This window comes from Dipodomys spectabilis, unplaced genomic scaffold, assembly GCF_019054845.1.
Source record: "Dipodomys spectabilis isolate Male_0828 unplaced genomic scaffold, ASM1905484v1 ptg000363l, whole genome shotgun sequence".
NCBI lineage: Eukaryota > Metazoa > Chordata > Mammalia > Rodentia > Heteromyidae > Dipodomys > Dipodomys spectabilis.
In genome coordinates, this window is record NW_024871040.1 from 3,205,254 (window position 1) to 3,228,216 (window position 22,963).

The 22,963-nt window shown below is 42.7% G+C and overlaps 1 protein-coding gene across 3 annotated transcripts in view; it reads right to left on the reverse strand.

Moving 5' to 3' along the window:
* The window catches only part of LOC122095933 (protein HIRA), a 91,524-nt gene that overhangs the window by 52,115 nt on the left and 16,446 nt on the right, over positions 1 to 22,963 (reverse strand). The window contains exons 1-8 of one of the 3 annotated variants that reach the window (XM_042666268.1): positions 18,590 to 18,652; positions 17,307 to 17,331; positions 16,632 to 16,742; positions 15,378 to 15,468; positions 13,807 to 13,901; positions 6,104 to 6,199; positions 4,535 to 4,695; positions 2,195 to 2,362 (exon numbers count right to left, since the gene is read on the reverse strand). In XM_042666268.1, coding sequence (XP_042522202.1) covers positions 2,195 to 2,362; positions 4,535 to 4,695; positions 6,104 to 6,199; positions 13,807 to 13,901; positions 15,378 to 15,468; positions 16,632 to 16,710 — 690 coding nt within the window. In that variant the 5' untranslated portion in view covers positions 16,711 to 16,742; positions 17,307 to 17,331; positions 18,590 to 18,652. The other 2 variants (XM_042666267.1, XM_042666269.1) reach the window with 2 other exon arrangements.

Consider the following 22,963-nt stretch of genomic DNA (forward strand, 5'->3'; position numbering starts at 1 on the left):
GGATCTTCATGTCACGGAGCAGGCAGGAATTGCCAGTGGTGCAGAGGCTGGAAAACATGGAATCATGGGGCTCATTCCCTGAACTCTGGTCTCTACCTCAGAGGAGGCTGTATCTCTTACAGAGCTTCAGTGGCTCCAATGAGGAAAGATGTAATTTTCTTATAGAACAGTTTTTTTCTGGGGGAGGGGGTGGTGATTGCTGGTACTGGAGCTTGAACTCAGGGCTTAGGTGAGCATACTTGTTCAAGGCTATCACTATCACTTGATCTCAGAGACTTTCCTGCTTGGGTTGCTTTGAAACATAACCCTAAAATCTCAGCCTCCTGAGTAGCTAGATTACAGGTGTGAATCACCAGTACCTGGCTAGAACACTCTTAAAGTGGATGTGAGAATTGCACAAGAAAACTACATAGAAAGACTAAGTGAAATGAGTTAGTGATTTTCAAACATTTTAGCAATAAGATCCTGGTTTCAAACAAAATCTGACATAGACTCTAATACAAGAAATAATTAACATTTCATTCTTATAAAACTTATGTCTTAAGATAGAAAACATTATACTTATCAGTTTAATACTGAGCGGACTGGATCAAGTTCCAGATGACCCTTTATTGTCATCAATTTGAGCCCACCAATCTGTTTTGTTTGGTCATCCAATATTGAGAAAAATCCAAGTTGTCACAAGTTATTTGAATAGCTTTCCTTGGGTACTCACTCTAAGGTCACTCTTCAGTTAAAGTTACCCAGAGTGACAGACATTCTGAGAATGAGAGAAAGATGAGCAGCTGTCTTGGCCCTCTTCATCTATTGTCAAAGCTTCTAGAATTCACAAACTTTATAGACCATGATAATGACAATTTGCCTTGTGAAGGTGACAATGTGTTTGTGACTTTAAGGGTCACTATCCCACAATACTGTGAAATTTATGCAATCATTTACTCTCAATAAAAAATTATTTTTAAAAAAGTGAATGAACAGGCTGAATATGACTATCTTTGATGGGCATGGGGACAAGCATACTGTTTTGTAGGTGTCCAGATTGCTTTGTGTTCAGGTAGGTCTGAAAGTAGTAGTACAGAGCTGCAATGTTCCTTTTTCCCTTTCTTCGTTTTTTTTTTTTTTGGTCAGTCATGGGGCTTGAACTCTGGGCTTGGGCGCTATCCCTCAGCTCTTCAGCTCAAGGCAAGCACTCTACAGCTTGAGCCACAGCACCTCTTCCGGTTTTTTAGTGGTTTATTGGAGATAAGAGTCTCAGGGACTTTTCTTGCTCAGGCTGGCTTTGAACCATGATCCTCAGATCTCAGCCTCCTGAATAGCTAGGATTACAGGTGTGAGCCACCAGCACCCAGCTACAATTCCACTTTTGTTGATTAATTGTTCACTGAAAAAAAAAAACTTGCACAATGGAAATGTACCAGGTAAGTTTATCTTACTCTTCCCATTTTCTCTGTGTTTGTAGTTTATTTTCCAATGCTTTATTGTTATTTATTACAACGTTTTATTTCTTTAAAATTTTTTTCCCTCACTCATCTTTTTTTATTGTCAAGGTGATGTACAAAGGAATTACAGTTACATAAGATAATAAATACATTTCTTGTCAAATTTGTTACCCTTTCCTTCATTTTTCTCCAACTTTCCTTCCCCTTCAATCCTCCCACCCCCAAGTTGACTATATAAGATGATGCTTAGTGAAATGAACTCCAAGACATGGACACAAGAGGTTTTTCTTTGTTGTTGTTCTTTTTAATGTACTATGTGATGTTTCTTTTGTATGCTCTTCCCCTTATGGTATATCCCCTGTTATGACTGTATCTGATTTTGGTATCCCAGTATTGTATGTTTATCTGAATTAGGGGAGGGAAAGGGAACAACAGAATGGTGAGACAAAGACAAGGGGGGAACCAATGCAACAGCGATATTCACAAGACAATATGTTGGAAATGATCTGTACAACTCAGAGCAACAATGTTTCTAAGGACACATAGATCTGGGTGATATTCCCCAGTTGACAGTTTGCCACAAAAAAATCAAAACAAAAAGAAAAACACACAGCTTCAGTTCTCATGTAGCCAGTCTTGGGAGAAGCTTTGAAGAGAGTCCCACACCCCAGGCTTGAGGTATATGTGGCTGCTGCAACAGGCCACTCAGGATTGTACTGCTAGCTGCCAGAACTTCTGAGGCGAAGCATACTCACCACGACAGTCACAGCTTTCCGGTGCCCCACAAAGTCCATGTTGGTCTTCCAGCCCTCCCGCTCGATGATCTGGGCAGTTGGGCCGGAGTTGTTCATGGCATGGGCAGATACCAGGTAATGCCCATCAGGAGACCAGCTGAGCCGCAGCACATGGGTTGTCCCTCCACACTGAAAGAAACATCTGAGCTGGAAAGGAGCTCAAGGCCAACTCTGGCCAATACTCGATAAAATCACACTGTGCTTTACAAATACATGATACACCTCCAGTCTCTGGCTACATTCCACCTTCTCAGATGGTACAGCAGTGTGGGAATTGTGGCATTCTCTACTCCTTCACAGGACTGAGCATGGAATAACAGCATAGTATACTCCCAGAGGGGATCTGTAAGAAGGTCACCCTATCAAACCACCAACCCTGACTGGGCCAAATCTATCTTGCCAATGACTCACTACTTTTGCATAGCATCTGAAAACTGCAGTACAAAATGTTGACAGATAATCAAGATATACTGTGGCAGAGAAAACATCCTCTTGATACTCAGAGCTCAGTGGTAGCTTAGGTCAGTAATGCAGATGACTACAGGTGGCAACACTACTCTCTTGAAGCTGTCACTTCACCTGAAGAGTAGTGAGGATACCACAAAGGTGAAGAGGCTGGTGCCATCTTTACAAACTCTGAGAGGCACAGCAGAAAGACACTATTCCCCTGACCTGGAACCCTGCTGTGTGGCAGTCAGAGCCATGAGGAATTCCAGATGCCAGGATGTATTACCTTTTTAGGTGGCTTCAGCCAAGGAGGGTAGGGGGGTAGGACTAAGTAAGGGGAAATATGGAACTCCTAAACCCAGCCCAGGAGCTTATGTTGGTTTGGAGAAGAGAAGATAAACTTTTCACTTTCTTCTTGGAGCAAATCCTGACCAGTGGGGCAAAGTTATTCTTTTTACAAATCTTAATTTCTAGGACCTTTAATTCAAGTAGCCTATTCCGATGCTATTCCCTTTCTGTGCCATTGCTGCACTCTCTGGACACTGCCCTCACTATACTTAAAACTCCTATGAAATGTTGGCCTTCCCACAAGGTTATAGGCATAAAGTGGAGCTATGCCCTATCTCAATTCACTTTTATTTCCTGTACCTAGTACTTTATATCAGTAGGTACTTAAATAAGAACTCAATAAGAGAAAATAAAATACTATAGGAGCCACTGTAGTTTCATCTCCATATTTTTGCAGACTGTACTACCACCACCAAAGAAAGAAGTCAGTTGGCCTGAGTCATAAGCACAGCCAAGAATATAAAAGGTAATCTAGTCCTTTCCATGCATTCTCTCCCTATCAAAAAGCCATTCAATAGATCAGCTCAATGTAAACACCTTTATGATTACACTTATAATCCTAGTTACTTGGAAAAATGAACTTAGAACAATGGTATTTTGAGGCTATCATCATTCTAAGCTCATAAAGAAGTTTGTGAGATCCCTTTTAACCAATAGCTGAGCAATGTGGTATGCAGTTGTCATTATAGTTACATGGGAGGCTAAGATTGGGAGGCTCACAGATCCTGGCCAGCCCAGCAGGAAAGTTCTCAATATTCCACTCAATAGAAGAAGCTCATCCCAGCAATGGCGTGAAGGGAAACAGAGAAAGATAATGGCTCAGGTGCTTACTTTGGAAGGAAGCAAGACCCTACTGCAAAAATAACCAGCACAGGGGCTGAGAAGGTGGCTCAGTGGTAGAGCGCTTGCCTTGCATGCATGCGGCCCTGGGTTTGATTCCTCAGCACCACATAAGCAAAAAGAAAAAAGCTGGAAGTGGCGCTGTGGCTCAAGTGGTAGAGCGCTAGCCTTGAGCTGAAGAGCTGAGGAACAGCGCCCAGGCCCAGAGTTCAGGCCCCATGACCGAACCCAAAAAAAAAAAAATAACCAGCACAAAAAAAGGCTGGAGATATGGCTCAGTGTATAGCATCTCCTAATAAACAGTAAGCACAAAGCTCTGAGTTCAAACTTTAGTGATGCAAAAAAAAAAAAAAAAAACAACAAAAAAAACCCCCAAAAACTAAAGGAACAGTTTTATCTACACAACATAATTTTGGTATTTAATGCTGTAAGGATAGTGCTCATGTTCTGGAGATTTAAAATGTATACATTCTTTTCACTTCAAAGTTGTACAGTTAATACCTTCTCAGAGAGAAAAAAAAGTTTTCTCTTTGAGTGTGCACTTTAAGTGGCCTGTTCAGGCTCCCAGACATTGTCCATTTACCCACACTATCTTGGGCAGAGCCTGTTCCCTCTGTGCAGAGGTCAGGCAGGAGTAGTGGCAAACTCTGGGCTGTCTCTGGTTACCTCATCAAAAGGCTTTGTGATGCTGGTCTCTAGTTGCCAATCCAATGTCCTCCAGACTTTCAGGCTGCGATCATCAGCTTGGGAGGCAATATATTTACCAACAGGGTCCCAAGTTAACCCTTTCACCAAACCAGAATGACCTCTCAAAGTAGCGAGAATTTCTACAAAGAAAATAATAGAAGAAATGTGAACAGGCATTACTTAGAAAAAAAATGACTGTAAGACAATATGAGCTACAATGGGCCAAGGAAAAGAAATCTAAGGTAGCGGGAGAGACTTGAGTTCTCTTTTGCCAGCCTCTTGGCACACCCCTTTCCTCCCCTTCCTCAGGGCTATGGCTTGACTAGCCCTGAAAGATAGCAGGCAAATAGCTCACAGGGCTGGGCACTCAGCAGAATGATTTTTTTCTAAGTTACTGCTGAAGATGGACACAAGAACACCTCAGAAAGATTTGTAATCTGAATGCTACAGGTCCCTACAACTGTCCTCACACATGCTGGTGGTGGCTTCCAAAAGGACTTAAAATGCCTTGGATCCAATCCATGGATGCACTTCAGTCCTGAAGAAAACATATTCCCAAAACCAAATGGGAATAGAAATCTTACTATATAAGCTATAAATTATGCCAAATCATAAAATCTTTAATGCCTTGAAATACACAAAAAAATTGTTTGCAAAACCAGGTTTGTGTTAGCCTGTGTGTGCTTGAAGGTTTCATAGATACAGTAACTGAGTTGAGGCCAGAGCTTGGTGCAGGCAGTATACACAGCACCTATGGGAGTGCCATGGCTCCCAAGGCCAATTGCTCGCATAGCACCCTCATGATCAGCTACTTTTGGAATTTCTTTAGCATAATCTTTAAAAAAAAATAAAACAACAAGCCAGGTGCCAGTGGCTCACACCTGTAATCCTAGCTACTCAGGAGGCTGAGATCTGAGGATTGTGGCTTGAAGCCAGCCTGGGCAGAAAAGTCCATGAGACTCATCTTCAACTAACCACCAGAAAACTGGAAGTGGTACTGTGGCTCAAAGTGGTAGAGACTAGCCTTGAGCAAAAAGAGCTCAGGGACAGCGCGAAGGCCCTGAGTTCAATTCCCATAGCTGCCAAAAACAAAACAAAACAAACACCCCACAAAAACAAAAACGAAAGCACTTTAAGCCAATGTAATTGATAAAGAAAAAAATGGGTTCTTGATAAGACATAGAAATCCTGGGCCATGGGCTGGGAAGGTGGCTCAGTGGTAGAGCACTTGCCTTGCATGCATGAGGCCCTGGGTTCGATTCCTCAGCACCACATAAGCAAAAAGAAAAAAGCTGGAAGTGACGCTGTGGCTCAAGTGGTAGAGCGCTAGCCTTGAGCTGAAGAGCTGAGGGACAGCGCCCAGGCCCAGAGTTCAGGCCCCACGACCGGACCCAAAAAAAAAAAAAGAAATCCTGGGCCACTTACAATACAAGATTAATTAGACAGGTAGCTCAGTCTCCCACACCTATACCCTGCAACAGACACCAACAGGAAGCAATACCAGCACCAGCATATTTCTGCTGGCAATAAAAAGGGAGAGCCTCAGACCTGGAAACTTCACAGCATTCCAGATGACGACAGTATTATCCACGCTGCATGAGGCTAGCCAGGCGTCATGAGGAGACCACGCTACATCCATCACATCTAGAAGAGAGGGGGTTTGTGTTGAGATTTCTTGACTGGCACTTGGGTGACAATGGATATTCAGCCATATCCTGGGTTCTCGTGTCTTAAAGATACTTGACCTTGGATCACCATAGCTACTTTATTTGTAAAGCAATCTGAAATTTCTAAGTTTTTTCTATAGTCATAAAACTTAAAGCATTGAACTGCAACAGTGGAGCTGTGTGTGTGACTCAAGTGGTAGAGCACTAGCCTTGAGGGAAAAGGTCAAGTGAGAATGTAAGGCCCTGAATAAGCCCCAGTACTGACACACAAAAAGTAAAATAAAGCACTGAATTGGCTACAGCACTCCACACTTTTTATAACTGAAGTAACCAAAGAGGTGGTTGACAGCTTATAGGCTATGTATAAATGTAGTCATGTATTAGAACTATAGCCTAGGTACGAATTAGAACACTTTCCTAACTGGGCCTTTTCCAGAGAAACTTCTAAGTACCAGATGAGACACAGGAGGGAAAGCACTTAGCGGAACACTTGGCATACAATGAAATCAAGAGGCACTGACTAACTAAATGAAGTCATCTTCAGGCCCTGCTATTGGCTCCTACACTTGATGCCACCTCCAAGGTGCTATTAGAATACCTCTTTGCTATTGAGTCCCCAGAACTAATCATCAGATTAACACTCATTTATTTGTGGCTCAGTTTTTTTTTTTTTAAACCTGTAAAGTGAGGATTAGAATACAAAAGCCTGTCTTCCTGGGGTTAGAATGACCAAGTGTGTAGAACTGCTCTAGCACAATAAAAGGCACTTCGAAGTATCAAGAAAAAGATCAGATGAGCAGGCTTATCATGTAGTTCTAGTGGGAAGGATTTGCTCTTACTAATGAATCTTTTAACTTCAGTGTTTAGTGAAAGTTAATAGACATACAGCACTTTCCTTACACTTAAATTTTATTTTTCGTTTTTTTTTTTGTTGTTGTTGTTGTTGATCATGGGGCTTGAACTCTGAGCCAGCGTCCAGGCTCTTCAGTTCAAGGCTAGAGCTCTACCACTTAAGCCACAGCACACTTGTGTTTTTTCTGGTGGTTTATTAGGGATAAGACTTTCTTAAGTTTCTCACCAACTTTCCTGTCAGGGCTGGCTTTTGAACTGCGATCCTCACATCTCAGCCTTATGGTGCCCGGGTCTTTTTTGTTTTTATAAACATGATATAGAGGGATTATAGTTACATAAATCAGGTAGAATACATTTCTTTTTGAATAACGTCACTCCTTCCCTCACACTCTCTCAATTTTTTCTTCCTATCCCCCTCACCACCACAAGTTATATAGTTCATTTTTAACCATGTCTAGTTGCTGCATTTGTTCACCCTTTCTCCCTTCATTTTTGTGTCTCCCTTACCCTCTCTCCAAGACAGATAAATGAACAAGACAAAAACAAAACAAAACCAGCAACAAAGAAAAAGCTCTTGTTTCCATCTCCTGGAGTTCATTTCAATAATTTTTTTTTTGTTGTTGTTGGTTGTAGGACCTGAACTCTGGGCCTGGGAGCTGTCCCTCAGCTCTTCAGTTCAAGGTTAGTGCTCTACCACTTGAGCCACAGATCACTTCCAGCCTTTTCTGCTTATGTGTTGCTGAGGAATCGAACCTAGAGCCTCATGCATGCAAGGAAAGCACTCTACCAATGAGGCACCTTCCCAGCCCTCAAAAACATTTTGTATGATCAGATGCACACAGGCATTGTGCCTTTGTGTCCCTAAGTGTTTCCTCCTCAGCTCTTACTGTGTGTGAATGTAGAGTTCTGTATAATTTATCATGTCCTAGTGTACTTAATTTTATTATTAATTTTTTTTTGTGGGCTGTGGGGGCTGAACTCTGGGCCTGGGCGCTGCCCCTCAGCTCTTCAGCTCAAGCCTAGTGTCTTACCACTTGAGCTACAGAGCCATTTCTGGCTTTTTTCTGCTTATGTGGTGCTGAGGAATGGAACCCACAGGCTCACACATGTGAGGCAAACACTCTACCACTAAGCCACTTCCCAGCCCCACTATAGATCTAGCTTCCACATATAAGAGAAAACATGCTGTTTGTCTCTGAGCTTGGCTTACCTCACTTAACAAGATTTGTTCTAGGTCCATCCATTTCCCTGCAAATGACATAATATTATTCTTTCTAATGACTATGTAAAATTACATTGTGGATAGGTACCACATTTTCTGGATCCATTCATGTATTGTAGGGCATCTGGGCTGTTTCTATAATTTGGCTGTTGTAAATAGTGCAGCAATGAACATGGATGTGCAAGTGTCTTTATGTTATCCTGGCTTGCAATGTTCTGGGTAGATGCTAAGGATAGATTTTTTTAAAGAGATATAAGTAAAATAGTAAAAAAAATTTCTAGCAAAGTATTTTTCTACTTAAAATATAATCTTTAGTGCAGCTTGATGGCTTTTTCCAATATTTCATTGTACTTTGTGGTTCTACTATGCTTACACCAGTATTCTGTATTGCATACTCTAAATGCCTATGAGATCTCCACAGCTTCTTTTGTTTCCTCTACAATCTATATCATTGAGAACATCCATTACTCTAAAAAGACCTAACTTAACACTCAATATTAAACAGTTTCCATTCTTCATGCTATGATGTGTGTATGCCTCACTCTGATTATTTCTCTGACAGTGATATCCCCGCATGGGAATCCTGGACAGAATACTTAAAACTTTTTCTTTTTGCTGGTTCTGGAGCTTAAACTCAAGGTCTGGGCTCTTCTCTGTGCTCAAGGCTAGTGCTCTACCACTTGAGCCACAGTACTACTTCTGGCTTTTTCTGAGTAATTTATTAGAGATAAGAATCTCATGGAAAGCTGGGCACTGGTGTCTCACGCCTATAATCCTAGCTACTCAGGAGGCTGAGATCTAAGAATCGCAATTCAAAGCCAGCCTGGGCAGGAAAGTCCCTGAAACTCTTATCTCCAATAAACCACCGGAAAACCGGAAGTGGCGCCATAGCTCAAGTGGTAGAGCGCTCACCTTGAGCTGAAGAGCTGAGGGGCAGCGCTCAGGCCCAGAGTTCAAGCCCCAAGATGGGAAGGGGGAAGGGGGGAGGGAAGGAGGGGATGGGCGGGGAGAATATCATAGAGTTTGGGCTAGCTTTAAACAGTGATCCTCAGATCTCAGTCTCATGAGTAGAGATGACAGGTGTGAGCCACGGGTGCCTGGCTAAACATTTCTTTTCTTTTCTTTTCTTTTTTTATTGTGAGAATACCGTACAGAGGAGTTACAATTACATGGGCAAGATAACGAGTACATTTCTTATCAAGCATTGTTGCCTCCTCTTTGTTTTTTCCCCTTCCCATATCCTCCCCCCACCCCCCACCTGGTTAAACACTTCTTAAGCATATATTCTCACAACATTATGTAGACTACAAAGATTCTTTTTTTTTTGGGGGGGGGGGGGGGTCAGTCGTGGGGCTTGAACTCTGGGCCCAGGCACTGTCCCTCAGCTCTTTAGCTCAAGGCGAGCGCTCTACCACTTGAGCATCAGCGCCACTTCCAGTTTTCTGGTAGTTTATTGGAGATAAGAGTCTCAGGGAGCCGGGCACTGGTGGCTCACACTGTCATCCTAGCTACTCAGGAAGCTGAGATCTGAGGATCTCAGTTCAATGCCAGCCCGGGCAGGAAAGTCCCTGAGACTTTTATCTCCAATAAACCACTCAAAAACCAGAAGTGGTGCTATGGCTTAAGTGGTAGAGCACTCGTCTTGAGCTGAAGAGCAGCGCAGGGGCAGCGCCCAAGCCCAGAGTTCAAGCCCCATGACCGACCAAAAAAAAAAAAAAAGTCTCAGGGACTTTCCTGCCCAGACTGGCTTTGCATCGTGATCCTCAGATCTCAGCCTCCTGAGTAGCTAGGATTACAGGCGTGAGCCACCAGTGCCCAGATTTACAAAGATTCAAGCTTCAGTATTCCCATCCAAACCAAACTCCCTTAGTAGCAAGGATGATTGATGTTTTCCCTTCTATCTTATGACTATACTGGGAGGTCTTTCTGAGCAGTGGTTGCAACATACATGCCTGCAATGACTACAGAAATGGAGAGAACAGGAACTCTGACTAGGAATTTAAAGTCCCACAGGGGGTAGGCATGTTAAATTCCACAACTTCATTATAGTAGCCAAGTAGTAGAACACAGATGATATAGTCAGATGGAATGCAGTTAAATGAAGTAATTGTGCATGTGTATGCGCATGTGCCAGTTTTGGGACTTAAATGCAGGGCCTGGATGATGTTCCTTATATTTTTCTGTTCAAGGCTGGTACTCTACTTCTGGATTTAAAAAAAAAAATGATTAATTGAAAATAAGACTCATATAAACTTTCCTACTAAGGCTAGGTTTGAACCATGATCCTCAGAACTCAGCCTCCTGAATAGCTAGGATTATAAGGATGAGCCATAGGTGCTCTTGGCCACTTCAAGATGATTTATGATAGAAACATTAGCTATAAACTTCATCAATTCACCTTCCTATACTGTTCCCCCCCCCCCCCCCCCCCCCTTTCAGTACTAGGGCTTGAATTTAGGATCCAGGCACTGTCACTGAGTATGTTTTTGCTGAAGGCTAGCACTCTGCTATTTGAGTCACAGTTCTATTTCTGGCTTTTCTGGTGGTTAACTGGAGATGAGTTTCAGTGACTTTCCTGCCTGGGCTGGCATGGAACCACAATCCTCAGATCTCAGCCTCCAGAGTAGCTAAGATCATAAGCAAGAGCCACTGGTGCCCAGCTATGTTAAAAGTCTTTTAACATAGTAAAATCTTTTTACTATCTGATAATCTTAAAAATGTCTCCTTTAGGGCTGGGAATGTGCCTTAGGTAGTAGAGTACTTGCCTAGCATGTATGAAGCCCTGGGTTCAATTCCTCAGTACCATATAAACAGAAAAGCCGGAAGCGGTAAAGTGGTGCCTGTGGCTCAAGTGGCAGAATGCTAGCCTTGAGCAAAAGATGCTCAGGGACAGTGTTCAGGCCGTAAGTTCAAGCCCCTGGACTAGCCAAAACAAACAAACATGTCTCCTCTAAGGGGTGACATTGATCAAGATGCATTGTATTCATAAATTGGCATGTTAAATTGAAACTCTACTGTACAACTACTTAAAGGTAATAATAAATAATAGTAACAACAACAATAATAATAAAACTTTGCCAAGGTCCAGTGGCTCACATCTATAACCCTAGCTATTCTGGAAGCTGAGATCTAAGAATCTCAGTTCGAAGACAGCCCAGGCAGCAAAGGCAGAAGTGAAGCTGTGGCGCAAGTGGTAGAGTGCCAGCCTTAAATGAAAAAGCTAAGGGCCAGCCTCAAGCCCTGAGTTCAAGTCCCAGTAATGGCACACACTCAAAAATGTTACCTTTGGTAGAGGTCTAATATTCAGTTCTGTCTCCTAGATTGATTATTTATCATCCACTGCTTTAATATCTCTAACTTTATTTTGGTGCATTCTGTATCTAGTGAGGATCTAAATTAATTTTTCCTTACAAACTGCTTCATATATCAAGAGTGGGGAGAATTTGTTCTCTTTGTGATCAATGATGATTCCCTATTGTACACCAAGTTCTTCGGTACATTCTACCTCCTTCAGTATTGTTTTATCTAAAACCTACAAGTTTCCTATTGCTGCAACTTAGGTCTTCATCTAGCCTCATTATACTTTCTATCTATCTTGTACTTTGGTGTCTCTGTCCAGTTTTGCAGTAAATCCAAACATGTGACAATTTTTGCTCTGAACTTCAAGTTTAGAGATTATGTTTAAATAAATAGTATAAACTACCCCCTTTCCATCTTTATGGATTGACATAAATAGGAGATCTAGTGTTCCTTTGATTTAAATTTCCAGTCCCTACCATTCTTAGAGATTCTAAGAGGTTAAATCTTTTAACAGGTAAAGACTGCCTTCCTGAAACATGTTGTTTTCCTTTTTTTGTACCAGTCCTGGGGCACTACCACTTGAGCCACAGCTCTACTTCTGGCTTTTTGGTAGTTGATTGGAGATAAGAATCTTATAGACTTTCTTTCTGGGCTGGCTTTGAATTGTGATTTTCAGATCTCATACTCCTCAGTAGCTAGCATTACTGGTGTAAGCCATTTGCACCAGGCATGTTGCCTCTTAATGACTTTAGTTCCTACCACACTCATGCCCATGTTCAGAGACCTTCCATGTCCCCTTCTCCTGCCTGCCATCACATTTCCAATTCTCCTATACTCTTATTAGCTCCAGCTCACTCTCAACTCCAACACTATGATAATGCTGCCAGCCATATATAACCCATTGAGGCTGAATTCTTCCACTGTCTGCGAACCCTGCCCACATTTTCACCTTTTTCCTCTGAAGAGGCTCATCAAGTTTCCTACATGAGTATTTGCTGTCTATCCTGTTTATAAGAATGAAAATTCTTAGAAAAGGGCCTGGAAAACAACACATGCTCAATAAATTCTTGTAATATGGATGAGCAAATATTAAACTTGGGGAAAAGATGCATTTTATTTAGTCTATTTGTGAAGTGTCATTCATATCTCTCAAAAAAAGATTTGTAGTGGTACTAAACCAGTTTATATCCATTTTCACAATGGGATGTCAAGGCATGAGGTCAGGAATCTATATCATCCCTCCAAAGTACTTTCCATATAAGTCTCTTTGTTCTCTTCTTCTCCTTTCCAAAAATTACAGACCCAGTCTAAGCCCTTGCGGCTTTCATCTGAACCACTAAAACTTCCTTTCTACAGAGTGGTCAGAATGACCCTCACGCTCCAAAGCTTCTAATGGACTTGTCTTTTTCATGATGAGGGGAACCCTTGCTAATAAAGGCATCATCTGAGTCCTCCAGTACCTGGCCTGGTACATTTGGTCAGCCTTACTTTGCATGCTCCCTGCTTTGTCTATAAAGATCTAGCCATAATGAAAGGCTTCAAAGTCAACATTCATATCAAGCCTTCATCCCTACTGCTGTCTGTTCAAAAAGAAAGAACGAAAGAAACAAAGACAAACAAAAACCCAACCCTTTATATTCTTTGCCTGGGGGCTAGAATAAAGGCTTTCTGAAATAAGCCTAAATTGTACTTATCTAGATTGTATTCCTGGTATCTGGTACCTAAAGGGTGAGGTTTGGACTGCTATAGACCAATCTTCCTCTTCAACCGAAAGAGGTTGAAATGTACCTTTTTCCAATGTGCTGCTTTCCAAACTAAACATATCAAACTAAAAATATTGAAAACACACTCAAGGTCAGACTGAGAAACTTCACTGGGACTTGCAGGCTGGTTTCTCAGGAATAGTGTTTACAGATTTAGTAATCCACAAATAAAGGGTACTAACTTCAGTTCAGAAGGATAAAATGCAGAAAGTGGAATCCAAGTTTGATATTAAAGGATAGGATAGGGGACTGCATGCAGTTGGAAACAAGCAGGAACTAATGATTGCATAAACCTTGAGGGACAAACTGGTAACCAATGGTGATGAAAAGGGACAGCTTAGATACAGGGCTGCTTCTAAGACCAAATGGTAGCACATGGAAAATAGAAGTGCTGCTAATCTAAGGCCACTGCCAGAGCTTACCCACCCAATAGGAAGTCCTACTTACCGCCTGAATGACTCCGGAGGATGGAGACACACCGCCACTGCTCCACATTGGCGAGCTTACCACTGGAACCAAACACAGTGCTGGGCCCGATGTACCTGTAGGAAACAGGAGTCAGACAGGTATCTCTGGCATTTCAGAAATACTCAATGTAGCATGGCTTAGCATGGCAGATAGTACAAAGCAAAAGCAGACAATGGCTGGAAAACACTGGGTTGTGTGACAAAAGAGGCTGAATAAAGAAGTTATCCATGCACTCACTGAAATGTTACACAACCACTGCAATCTTGCACAGATAAATGTTCACATAGATTAACTAAAAGAAGCAGGCCACAAGACATCATATACAATATGATGTCCCTTATGCAAGGGAAAAGGTACATGTAATGTGGACATCATCTATGCATGGAGTAGAGCAGAGGGATATTCACCAAAAATACCAAAACATTAGCCATGGCTTTCTTTAGGGGGTAGGACTATAAGAGATTTCTCTCCTCCGCCCCCACCCCCCTGTAATTTTTTTTAAAGCTTTCCAAATTGTTTGCTATGTTATACATTGTGGCTATTTAAAGTAGCAAATTAATGCTTTTTTTCTTTTTCTTTTTTTTTTTGAGGAAGAGTCTCACTATGCTGTCCTGGTTAGTCTTGAACTCTTGGGTTCAAGCAACATTTCTGCCTCGGCTTTCTTAGTAGCCAGGGGTATAGCTATGCACACCACAGGGGTCAAGATCAATAGTATTTTTAAGTTTCCTAATAATAAATGAAATACAAGCTAAGGCAGAGAAACCATGGAGCCTCAGGCATTAACTCCTTCCAGATGAGCAGTCGCATGAAGACAGGCACCACCAAGGCTAGCTGTGAACAAAGGGTTTGTTCTATGAGCAAGGGATTTGCTTTCATAAAGCTCTCTACCAACCCACAGATAACTCCTGAGGCAAACAAGTGGGCCCAGTAGATAGCATGCCTCTGTTCTCAAAACCAATGGCCACCGAGCCACTCTAGCTGAATAATGATGCTGGGTCCATCAGCTCTGCATAAATGGCCAAGAATCACATGAAGAACTTATTGGAGAACTGTCTCAGGACTCACCCTGAAAGACTTCTGCTTAGGGGAAAAGGAAAATGGCTCCCCAGGTGATGCTTAGCTTATTTTGGGTGCAGAGCAGGGGCTGCTTCAAGTTGTGGCTGCCATAGAATGAAGGGAGGTGGAGTTCTGTCTCCCTGATACTCTATAACATTAGAATATTTTTAACTGTTTCTTAGGCTCCATGTGAAATTTCACTTGAAGAACAAAACAAATGAAACCACAATGTTAACACTTAAGAGAATTAACCAATCCTTTTCAGGTGAAAGCCCTGCATCCCTACAAGGAGGGAGCTGACCAGGATAGCAGGTAGGCCAGTAGCCTCCCAGTTCTCCCTGATCAGCGCTCATCTGCTCCTGACCTATGAGTGCTTCCTGTTATTTAAGAAGTAGGAGCTCTAGGGACATTAGTGCCAGGGTGAGAAAAGTGTGATAAAGACCAGCAAAGAAGCTTCTAAAAATTAAATGTGAAGAAAGGAAAATGATGCTTACGTAGCCCGCTTCCACACCATAATCAGTTTGTCATCTCCCCCAGAAGCTAAATACATCCCACTGTTTGACCACCGCACACAGTTCACACATGCTGGGAAGAAAAAAAATAGGATGATGAAAATCCAATAGTCATGCCCATTTGCTTCATGCAGAATTCGGCAAGATGTAAAGGGTTTATAAAATCTATCTAATCTATTTAAGGCATCTACTGTGTGAGAGCCCCAGAAAAACAATTCCATTGAAGCACTAACCCACTTGTGCTATGACAAATTATCAGAACAGTCTGGAGGGGGCAAATATGCATAATCTGAGGATTGTTAGCGGTGAATGAAGCAGACAACAGGAGGCTTATTTCCATAAAGAGTGATAAATCTAATTATTTCAAATGGGCTGTCCATTGATGAGATGCACTTCTGACTGGGGATTATTCTCAAAATGAAAGCATGTGCTCAAAATGTCAATGTGCTTTGTTTCATAATAGACTGGTAGAGTGTAAACCTGTAATTTCACTTGTCAGAGCTAGACCTTTAAAGTCTGATTTTCTAAACTCATTATTATGATAGATTAATTTGTTACTTGTAAATTAAGATCAGCAGAAATCCTCCTAGGTCAGAGCCTCCAGGAGCACACACAGCCTGGTCCTTGGGATATGTGAAATATGTTGAAATACGTTGTAGTCAACAGCCTATGAGTAACAACTGGTTGTGCTCCAAGCCTAAGGACTCTTGAAAGGCATATTGGGAGGGCAAGAACACACAAAGCAGAGGAAGAGGCTGACATCCCAAGGCCAGTAACTGCTAATGAGCATCTTAAGGGTGGGCCACTTAGGTACTGCACCAAGAAAGGAAACCATGGCACTGTCCAACAGTCTAAAGAGTCCCGGCAGAGAGCCTCCGAATGACACAGAGCCAATCTGAGACATTTGATTGAGTGATTTGTCTTTTATGCACCCTTCCCCAGAACCCTACTATGTCCAAGTCGCTGGCCCCAAAGCCCCATGGAATCAGGCAGTAACGACTCATGAGCAGGAAATCACCAGAGGTACCTGCAGACTGTCCAAAGATGGTTCTGTGGGCGGGCCGAGTCTTCTGCCGAATAACTCACCCAGGTGTGCAGCCAACATCTGTGCCTTCAGACAGCAGGCCGAGGGGAATTACCGCCGCACGGGGCCTTATCTTTCTAATTACAAACACATGTGCTAACCTTGGGCACTCTGCCAACACTCAAAGCCTGCAAAGGGCCACTCTGTAATACCTAAGTGATTGTCCATCTGGCAAAGCATCTTGGGAATATTTTCATCCTTCTCGTCATCCTCCTGGAGGACTGGAGACATATTCCAGATCACAACCTTCCCAGAATCCTGCCCTGGAATGAAGGAGCAGAAATTGCTTAATGTGCAAGGAGTAGAAAGTAGATATTAACATGTAATATTAACTATGGGAAGTCCTCATTGTGCTTCCATAAATCATAACTAATTAGATTTAAGGAGACAGAACTTGAATTACTAATATAATTTACTATAGAAGAAATGAAGAAAAAGAAGTACTCATGGGGACCCAAAAAGAGTATGGATTTAATAGTAGTTGAGTCCAGCTTGACTTTAGTGAAAAGAACTCTGGACTAGAAATTAGGAGGGGACTGAGCTCTGGTCTGGCCTTTAATCTCCCAGGGGCCCCTAAAGGATTCTCTTCCCTGCCCAGGACCCAGACTCCTCATCTGCAAACTAAAGAGGATGGAAAAGTTAATGTCCCAGGACCCTTTCAGGCCTGTGCATGTGCACCCGAGGAAGCAAGGAGAAAAGCACAGTCCCTACCAGGGTTTCCCTCCCCTTCAAGGTGCTGCCTGGATCCATGGCTGTTTTCAGAGCTGACTGGACGCTTTGAGACCCAGATTTGAAATGCCCTGAACACAGGAAAAAGGGCTTGTTACCTTCTTATCTGCCCTTTGAAGTCACCTATAGATGGGAGATCAACCAAAAAAAGGGATTTAGGATTCCTATGGTTCATAAGCTGATGCACGGCTCTGCTGAAAACTTTATCTGTGCATTTACTAATGATTTCTCTTATTAAGTTTTCCTTTACTAATAATAAAATGATGAAAACACAATGAATGCCTGGAAATTGACATGCCAAAGAAATAATATTTGAAGTTTCTTCTTGGCCAGTATGAAAAATATTTCCTCAACATCTTTCCTATTCTATTCCCTACTATCCTGAGTGGTAGAGGGTGTGCCTACCTTGAAGATGAAGAAACAACCTCAGTTTCCCCACCTAAGTCTAACACTCGAACATGAGAATATAGGTTCTTTTTGTAGCATACAGAGAAGGAAAGTCTTCCTTGCCTTCTCTGTATTTCTTGACTTCAGGCAGAGGGATCTGTTGCTGCATCCCCCGCCCCCCTCCAACGTAACACCAGATTTGAAGGTGCCTTCGCAAAGGCATGACCTAGTAGGTGCTACCTCAGGAGGCTAGAGAAAGGCATGGGGTCTTGGGCCTGTGGGAATGCTACTTACAATCATTATCTTTGTTTTCTGGCTTGAAAAATGGTTTTGTCTTTCCAAATGGACCTAAGCTACCCCAAAGATTCTAATATATGTTGTCAATAGCAGGATCATATTTTCATATGTTGTGGGCATTCTTGTTTGTCCATAATATAATGTATTTTTTTTTCTAACCCAGTGTAATTCCTGTGTAAAAACTGGCCCTAATACATGACTTGCTATTTTAACCATCCCCTCTTTTTTAGATAAGAAAAGCATGGGCAGAGTCTTTGCCCATGGGGATGAAAGGGACTACTTGCTATCCTACACATTCAATAAGCTTGGGTATGGGGATATATTCACTTTAATTTGGTAAATAGTAATTAGGATGATAAGCACAATCAAATTACCTATAGAGATTATACTACAGGGAATTGCAACACAGTCCTGACTGGTCTCAAACTTGCTTGTAGCCCAGGCTGGCCTTGAACTCATGATCCTCTTTCTTCAGCCTCTCAAGTGATAAGATTATTAGGCATGTGACATCATACCCAGCCCCCCAAAAAGGGTTTTATTTAACTTGTACAGGTAACATATTATATGTTTTACACTGAGTCACATCCATATTGAAAACCAGCAACTTATCTCTTTACAGTTAACCACAGACAACCAGGAGAAGCAGAGCAGGAAGGCAGGGCAGTGATGCTCAACCTTGTTCACTCCATTAACGCACCTTGTCCTCCAGTTGCAAACTTGGTCCCGTCAGGATGAATATCAACTGAAAAAATCGGCTTGCCTGGAAATGAAGAAAAACACACACACACATCGAACTTGGCTTTTATTTACTGGAGAAAGGCAATAGACTCAAATCAAATCAAAATATTTGATTACTTTAGTAATATCTCTACTTGTTGTGCCAAGGACAAAACAATAGCTATAGATAAGCTAAAGGTTATAGTTAGATCTACACTGTTGGAAATCTCTATAAGTAACAAAAGTCCAACAGGCACTTCTAAACTTTTGCCTGCCACTTCCTAGGGTCACTTTTTATTTTTTGGTGCTGGTTCTGAAGCTTGAACTCAGGGCCTGGCCGCTGTTCCTGTGTTTTTTTTTGATCAAGGCTAGAACCCTAACACTTAAACCACAGCCCCACTTCTGGCTTTGAATAGTTAATTGGAGAAAAGAGTCTTATGGACTTTCCTGCCCAGGCTAGTTTTGAACTGTGATCCTCAGATCTCAGCCTCCTTAGTAGCTAAGATTACATGCATGAACCATCGGCACCCAGCAAGGGACACACATGTTTGTAAAGGCTAAGAGTTGTTGGTGATAAAAAGCTCCAGTTACACAAGATCTTAGTGAAAGGATTACATAGCTATACCTGAAGACATCTCTCTGTCTGCGCTTGTCTGTTAGTCTGGACAAAGGGATATTCTCTGTCCTTCCTAACTGGCTGTATGAAGCTGAGCAGGACCAATGCCTGCCCTTGCTTCCCTTGTCAATCTTCCACTGCCAAAAAGTCATCCAATTCCACAGAAAGACCACTTTCTCATCATTTTGTCTGGCTGAAGCTTCGTCATTGGCTGCTAAATGTTCAGTGTCACTTTCTCCTTTCAAGAGACGTGGCTGTGGCTAATTCTGGGCCCACCCTACGCCTAGACCTGCATAAGGAGTCTATGGCTGGCAGGGTGGACCAGACAAGGAAGCATGCTGTGAGAGCCTGAAACCAATTAGTCTGGGGAAAGTAATCCAGGGACCTTGTGCCTGGTGGGCACAGGTCCAGTTCTCAGGTCTGCTTCCAAGGCCAGGAATACAAGAACTGCAAGTGGCACATTAGTTGCTGCTGAGTTCATCACTGTATCTTCAGCCTCTAGCCTAGTGCTTGTTGAGCAATAGCTCAGTAATATTGTTAAAGGACAAATTAGTTCACTGTGAGCATCAGGCAAGGGGCTGCTACAAGTGTGTGTGTGCGTGCGCGTGCGTGTGCGCGCAAACGCGCGCACGCACATGCGTGCTCCTGCGCACACTCACATGCACACAGTTGGAGTTGGTTCTGAGCTTTCACTCTAAAGGCTCATGAGATAAGCTCCTATACAGCTTCAAAAAAGCAGATCTGATAGAAGATGCCCTTAGGAGGCGAAAGAGACTGTCAGTCCTCCTTCAGAGTCTGGACAGGAGCAATACCAATTACTTAATCTTAAAGATTAAGACAAAACTGCACACAGGGGGGTAAGAGAAGAGAAGCCTTGAACACACAGTAAAGTGGTCCAAAAGGGCTTTTGTGCTTTCTGTCTATCCAGGTCTACTTGAGCATGCCTATGTCCTTCTTGGGTGCTACATTTTCCTATAGGCTGAAGGAGGAGAGAAATAACTATAAAACAATGTCTTTTCTACCCACCTGGACTAAGAGAAGTCCCTCATGGGAAAGTTTTGAGTAACAAGAAAGGGCATTTGGGGCTGTGGACCCGGGTTTGGATTATCATACAGATGCTACTGCTCCCATAGCTATAAAGAGCTATGAGCCCAACTATGGCATCCAGGGCTGAGACCTAGGATGAGTCCTGGCAGTGACAAAACAGTACCGATAAGAGTCCTACAAAATTCAGAGACTTCTCTAAGTGTGCCAAGAATAGAAACAGGAGGCAGGAGATCCAGAGGCCAGCCAAACTATGGAGGTGCCTTCAAGAAGAGCCAGAGCCATGCTAGGGAGTATCTCATGAACTGTTATCTTTCTAAGGATAAAATCAATCCTCCTTAGCCTTGGGTGTGCTCTTGAGCATCTGATCTGTACCTCAAACTTTGCAGGAAACACATTCCAGGCAATTTCTAAATCTTATACCACAGTATAGGGTAGAGACTCTTGTCATTCTTATTTCATATATGAGGAGGAATCTAAGGTATACAAGAGGTTCAGAAGTTGCACAAAACCACATGGTTGCTAGTAGAATCCAGACTTCCACATCCAGAGCTAAAGGCTTTAAGGTACTATGGCAATGCTGCCTAGCTAAGTGACACCGTCTAGTCCTACTGTGAGGGCAAGAGAAGCCACCCAAAAGGCAAAGAAGGAAAGCAAGTGGGGGAAGCAGGACCATGGGTGGTTAACCACAACAAGTCTCGATGACTTGTTGTAGGCCCATAGGCCCTTTGACCTGCTGCTTCCTGGGATACTTCAGGTCTACAGGCTACATAGGAGACAACTGCTAGATTTCCCTAGAATTCTTGTCCCCCCGTCCTGTCCCCGTTTCCCCCCGGTTCTAGGGCTTAAACTCTGGGACTCACACTGAGCTTCTTTTGCTCAAGGCTAGTGCTCTATCACTTGAGCCACAGTGGGAAGGTGGCTCACTGGTAGAGCACATGCCTTGCATGCATGAGGTCCTGGGTTAGATTCCTCAGCACCACTAAGCAGAAAAAAAAAGCCAGAAGTGGTGCTGTGGCTCAAGTGGTAGAGCGCTAGCCTTGAGCTGAAGAGCTGAGGGACAGCGCCCAGGCCCAGAGTTCAGGCCCACGACCGGACCCCCCCCCCCCCCCAAAATGAGTCTCATAGAGACTTTTATGCCCGGGCTGGCTTTGAACCGTGATCCTCAGGTCTCAGCCTCCTGAGTAGCCACTGGTGCCCAGTTAAGATTGCCGTTTTTACATGCTTCCCTTATTATGAATTAGAATTGTCTCTGTGACCTGCTTTAACCAAGAAGATGTTAAACCCAGGCAGGAAAGTCCATAAATTATCTCCAATTAACCACCACCAGAAAACTGGAAGTGGCACTGTGTCTCAAAGTGGTAGAGTGCTAGCCTTGAGCAAAAAAGAGCTCAGGGACAGAGCCTAGGCCGCAAATTCAGCCCCATAGTCAAAAAAGGAAAAAAGAAAAAGATGTTAAAGCAGTGCTGCTCCAGTATTAGAATTGAGCCTAAAAAAGGTCTAGCCTTTCTATATTAGCTCTCTAAAGAAATCCACTTTTCATGTGAGAAGTCCAACCATCTTTGAAACCATTTTTTTCAAGAAGACCCAAGCTGCTATGTAGAAAACACTGACGAAGCATTCTACTCAAGCCATCCTAAGTTACAGAATCATGAGTAAAATATCCAATGGTTAGTTATCATGAAAGTTTAGGGTAAATTGTCTTTAAAAAAAAAAAAAAAAGATAACCCAGAATTCCAATTTGTTAACTTTTCTGATTAAGTCAACTTGAGGAAGGCATTTGTCTTTTTAACTAAAGCAGTTCTATGTGATGCAACATGAGTTGTGACCAGCATCAGGGAAGACCAACCATTTGCCCTTTGACTGCTTTCCAGTCATGTAAGTCTGTGAGACATTGTATGACATTGGCCTTCTCAGGAAGCATGTCAGAAATACCTGCACATCACAAGTCACCTTGCTGACCAAGAACACATGCAGACTGAGCCAGACCATGCTTGGTGGCTGCATGAGTACCAAGTATGACCTATGTCCTTTACAACAAATTCATTTGTACATCAACTGAATACTTTCTCACTCCATTCACTTTTGTGGATGTCTACAAAGTGCCTAGGGTGGGCTAGCAATGAGAAAGTAAAGATATATCTGGCATAGCCCCTGCCCCCAGTAAGCGTCCAGAATTATAATCATATAAACTCCACTGGTCAATGTGCAATAATGGACAGCTACATGGTAGACAACCACCTAACTCAGCCTGGAGCTTCCTGTAGAAATAACAATTGAACTAAGTCTCAAAGGTTGAGAGGGAGTCAACCAGAAGAGTTGGGAAGAATTTGAAGCAGAGGACATACAACATGAAAGTAAGAGATAGTCTGAAGTGCTGCTGCAAAGCAGAGCTCCAGAGAGATGGGCAAAGCCTGTCAAGGCCCCATCAAGGAGTTCAGCTCTCCTCTAAAGGCACTTTTGGACTGGGAAATGCCAAGGAAATCACATTGTAGTTCCATAACAGCTCTATGGAAGACTAGGTGGTGGGGGTGGGGAATGTGAAGAGGCCACAAGCTTTTGGGAAAAGTGGAAGTCAAGGTTGGGAACTGGTTTGAGATTTAGTCTTAACTTCTCTGGGTTCAAACCTCAACCCAGATTACTACCAGCTGTGTTACTTTCAGTAAATTATTGGATCTCTTCAAATACCAGTTT